The 4,078-nt window shown below is 36.0% G+C and overlaps 1 protein-coding gene across 1 annotated transcript; it reads right to left on the bottom strand.

Annotated features, from left to right (window-relative positions):
• Positions 1-468: 468 nt before the first annotated feature.
• Positions 469-2,421, bottom strand: LOC109035635 (uncharacterized). Its single transcript, XM_019049336.2, has 2 exons — positions 817-2,421; positions 469-583 (listed from the first exon to the last, which is right to left on the bottom strand). The coding sequence occupies exon 1, from the start codon at positions 1,680-1,682 to the stop codon at positions 1,026-1,028; it is 657 nt and encodes a 218-aa protein (XP_018904881.2). The 5' UTR covers positions 1,683-2,421; the 3' UTR covers positions 469-583; positions 817-1,025.
• Between the last annotated feature and the right edge of the window lie 1,657 nt (positions 2,422-4,078).

Below are 4,078 nucleotides of genomic sequence, written 5' to 3' on the forward strand. Positions count from 1 at the left end.
TCATCTACATCGCGGAGAGAACTTGATTTTTCCAGGGATTTTGTAAAACAAATTAGAAATTACACGATATCACGGCAAATACGTCGCGTTCCTAGCGAATTTCTAAGATCATTATAATTAATTGCGAGTTATTCACATCAATATCGTGGCATACACGCGAATTTCTGACTCAATTAAGACTACGTAAATGTGCGCATAAAACTCATAAACATCTGTTGCTTGGGATGGGCGAAAACTATGCACGAGACTGCACGAGAACTATGGAATGTAACCATAGGTTTCCTCATATAAGATTTAATGTTTTTTTTCTACTTTTTCTTTCTTTAATTTTTTTTAATCAAAAATTTTGCAAGTATGACTCATGTGTTTCGGTAAAATATGGTACAGAAGTAATACAGATTTTAATACATATAAGGATTTTATTGCAGGTGAATTATTCGTTTACAAATTCATAGAAAGATCTTGAATTATATTCGAGATGTTTCGTACTTTTGTATTCTTTTAATACCAAGTTAAAGAACTTGATTTTTTTGGCAGAAAGATCTTCGTTTGGAATGTTCTCGCCCCAGGCATTGATGTATATCTGAAACAGTTGCGAAAACAAGTTAAATAGATTAATTTAGTATCGTTGATATCTAGTCATGTACTGTCAAAGTACTTGACTATTGTGCTATATGTAGCTATTATTGTAATGCTTTATTTATACACGTAACAATTAATAGTTAACATGTTCTTAACAATACGTTGATTTCCACTCGCTCAAAGGAAAATAATTTTGAAAGTTAAAAACATTTTATAAAATGTATAAGTACTTACAGTTGATTCTTCGTCTGTGAACTCGCCAAAAAATTTGCGTTTCTCCGTCCCATCCTTAATTTTTAGTTTTGTAGTTTTAGGGGAGCTCGTGAATTTTCCCATGATGTCTGAAACAGAAAAATTGTCATTCCATGAATGAATACTGAAATGAACTGTTTGCTATTTAATTAATAATTTTAGTATAATCATTAATGCATCTCAGCATTTGTTTATAGTTTGATGTATATTATTATGGAGTTATGTGTGAACGAACACCCCCCTGATGCTTCGCAGCTCATGTCCTTGGGAGTTGAGTCGACTTTCTGTTGCGGTTTTGAGAGACTTTGAGATGAGTGCTTATCTTTGCTACTTTTTTCATGCGCTCTTTTGGGTGGAGACTCAGCATGAATTCTGTCTTTCTGCGGGCTCGAGAGACTTTGAGATGAGTGCTTATCTTTGCTACTTTGTTCATGCGCTCTTTTGGGTGGAGACTCAGCATGAATTCTGTCTTTCTGCGGGCTCGAGAAACTTTGAGATGAGTGCTTATTTTTGCTACTTTTCTCATGGGCTCTTTTGGGTGGAGACTCAGCATGAATTCTGTCTTTCGTTGAGCTGGTGCTCTCGACTGCTGAAAGATCTTCAGGTGTGTGGAATTTAGGGGTTGACTTCTTCCTAGCATCCGGAGTTTTGGGATTCACTGTGTCTACAGGAAACTTTGGAATCTCAGTTAAAACTGGCTTCTTTTTGTGCTTCGGCTCCTTGCCCTTCTTAGAACTGCCGGCGAAAAAATCTTCTATCGACTTCGTCATGATTCTTTTCCTTTTAGAATTTGCCAATTCTGCATCACTGTCTCTTTTCAGACGGTGGCCTTTTGTAAGTCTCACCATGTCAGTGAAGGCTTGTTCAAATGATTCTGTAAGAGGTGGGAAAAAAATTAAAATGAACCGATAGTGGTACAGAAAAATTGATTCGATTTTATATTCACACAGACTTATTTTAAGTACTCGTCCCACTTTAATTTCGGTCCTTCATCTTGACTCAGGAATGAGAGTGGAAATGAAAAGTACCACAGAATGAATGCTGGCACCCCCCCCCCCCCCCAAATAAATTGAGGTTTACAGTCGCTCAGCAATTTTAATCTTCCGTTTGGAGTACTTTTGTGTGATGACAAATTACAGACGACAAATGATAATGCAATGTAACGATAACGGAGTGACGTATGTTAACTTTTTGGTTTTTGCAAATTTTAAGGGTGTGGTCAAGTAATCTTCAGGGGCTAGAAATTATCTTTGATATATTCTGTCATTTGCACACCCTGTATGTTTTTTCAAGATTTCACGTAAAATTTGAGGGAACTGATAATTATAAATTGACAAAAATCATGTGCATGTAGACAGTACATATGCGAAGGGACCTTAGTGTACTAAAACTCTAATTTGAGTTACAAAAGCATAGATGACAGTTCTTTCAACATATTGAGATGAAAAACGCCTGAAAATGGCAAACCAAAGCATAGTTATGGGAGCTGGAAGTTGCAATTAAAAAAAGCAGTTTTGAAGAAAAAAACTACTTAAAATTGTAGATAGCTGTGATAAGGGCATGGCATTCCAAGCTAATAATGAAACTTGACACTGGATATTGGCACAAAATAGAACTTTACTGCTCGCAACAGCTTACTATGTACGAATGGAATAAAAAACTTTTTTGAGTTCTCATAAGTTTGATTTTTCGTCACCGATCTGTATAAACCATTGCAGTAAAATTTTTCTGTCGCGATCAAAGGTCTCATGGGCATCTTTGTGTCATTTCTCGGGGTCATTTTCTGTGGACAGTTACATATGGGCCAAGTTAAACAGAAAGGAACCAAGTCACATCAGCTACTGCCAAATTTAATAGGGCAATTTAATTTTTTACATGAAAACTGTTGTGCTGATTCTTGTGCAAATTTCAATGAATTTTCTCCATAATAAATAGCAAATTCCTTAAAATTTCTAAAGGAATCCGCACAAACATTCTCTCATAAAAAATCGAATTCCCCTGTTGAATTTGGCAATACCTAGCTGATGTGGCTTGGTTCCATTCTGTTTGACGCGGTCCATATATCAATTGGTTCGTTAAAAGTTTTGGTACTTTTCGATACAAAATTGACTTTTGCACTGTTTCAGTACAGTTACCTAACTTGAAGGACACAAATTAGATGGAAATGAATAAGATTAAAGTATGAGATGCTGAAAATTGGATAAAATTAGGAAGATGCTTACGATAGTTCTTTTCGATTAATTTGACGGTCACAGTTTTCCAATTATCCGCATATTGTTGTCCTTTTTTTGCTAAAACATTGGCATTAAAGTTCTCTGGAGGATATTTAGCGTTGAATACGCCTTGTTCGATTTCCTTATCATCTTGGATCCAATTGTTTGAAAAAACATCATATTCATCTTCCTCCAGGTTGAAGACTAACGTCCAAAGATCTTCTACTAGTCCTTCATTTGGGTTTGCAGAATCTTTGGTCGGTTTTGATCCCTGCAAACAATAAGAAATGTTTAGTAACGCCTGTTCGCCAAGCATGGAAACTTAAAACTAACAGCAACGCCACATTGAAGAACGCTTTATAATTGAAAGTACAATTTTTCAAAGGATCCAAAAGGAACTGGTAGTGGTTCTCAACTGTTTAGCTTGATGTAAGGGTTATTCTATGGTTTTATTTGTATTCTTTTCAAAAATGCAAATAGGCTAACAATCAGTAATAAGGGCAGTAATGAATTGCATTCCCCGATGAGGAACAACTGTGTATGGCTCGACATTTATAAAAGTACCTATCTTCTGAGGGAAACTTAAGGCACATTTGTTGTTTACTTTTACAATGAGTCAAAAAAGTTACTTCCTTTCACGCGAGCGATCTATATAAAAGTGCTTTGAATATTACTATTTAACTTCATCGGAATGTTGGACTACATTTGAATCCTAAGAAATATGGGGTTCAGAGTAGAAAACCACGTTTTCAGAATTCTCTTGGAAATTCTGATAGAATATGGAAGAAAAGTACAAAACGGTTCCAGCTGTGAGGCACATGCAATCGGTGAAGGTGAGGCATGAGTTAAGGTTAGAAGATTAAGATACGTGCTGCAGTTGGGGTGCACAGCAAATGCGTACCAGCAGAAACTATAAAAAGGTGAAACCTAGTAAACCCATTGTCCCAGTTGGTGTTAAAAAATAAATCAAAATAACAAGCAAGAATGAATGAAGCAAGGACGGAAAGTTTGAAACCCATGAAAGCGGTCGA

Source organism: Bemisia tabaci, chromosome 8 (genome assembly GCF_918797505.1).
Source record: "Bemisia tabaci chromosome 8, PGI_BMITA_v3".
Classification (NCBI taxonomy): domain Eukaryota; kingdom Metazoa; phylum Arthropoda; class Insecta; order Hemiptera; family Aleyrodidae; genus Bemisia; species Bemisia tabaci.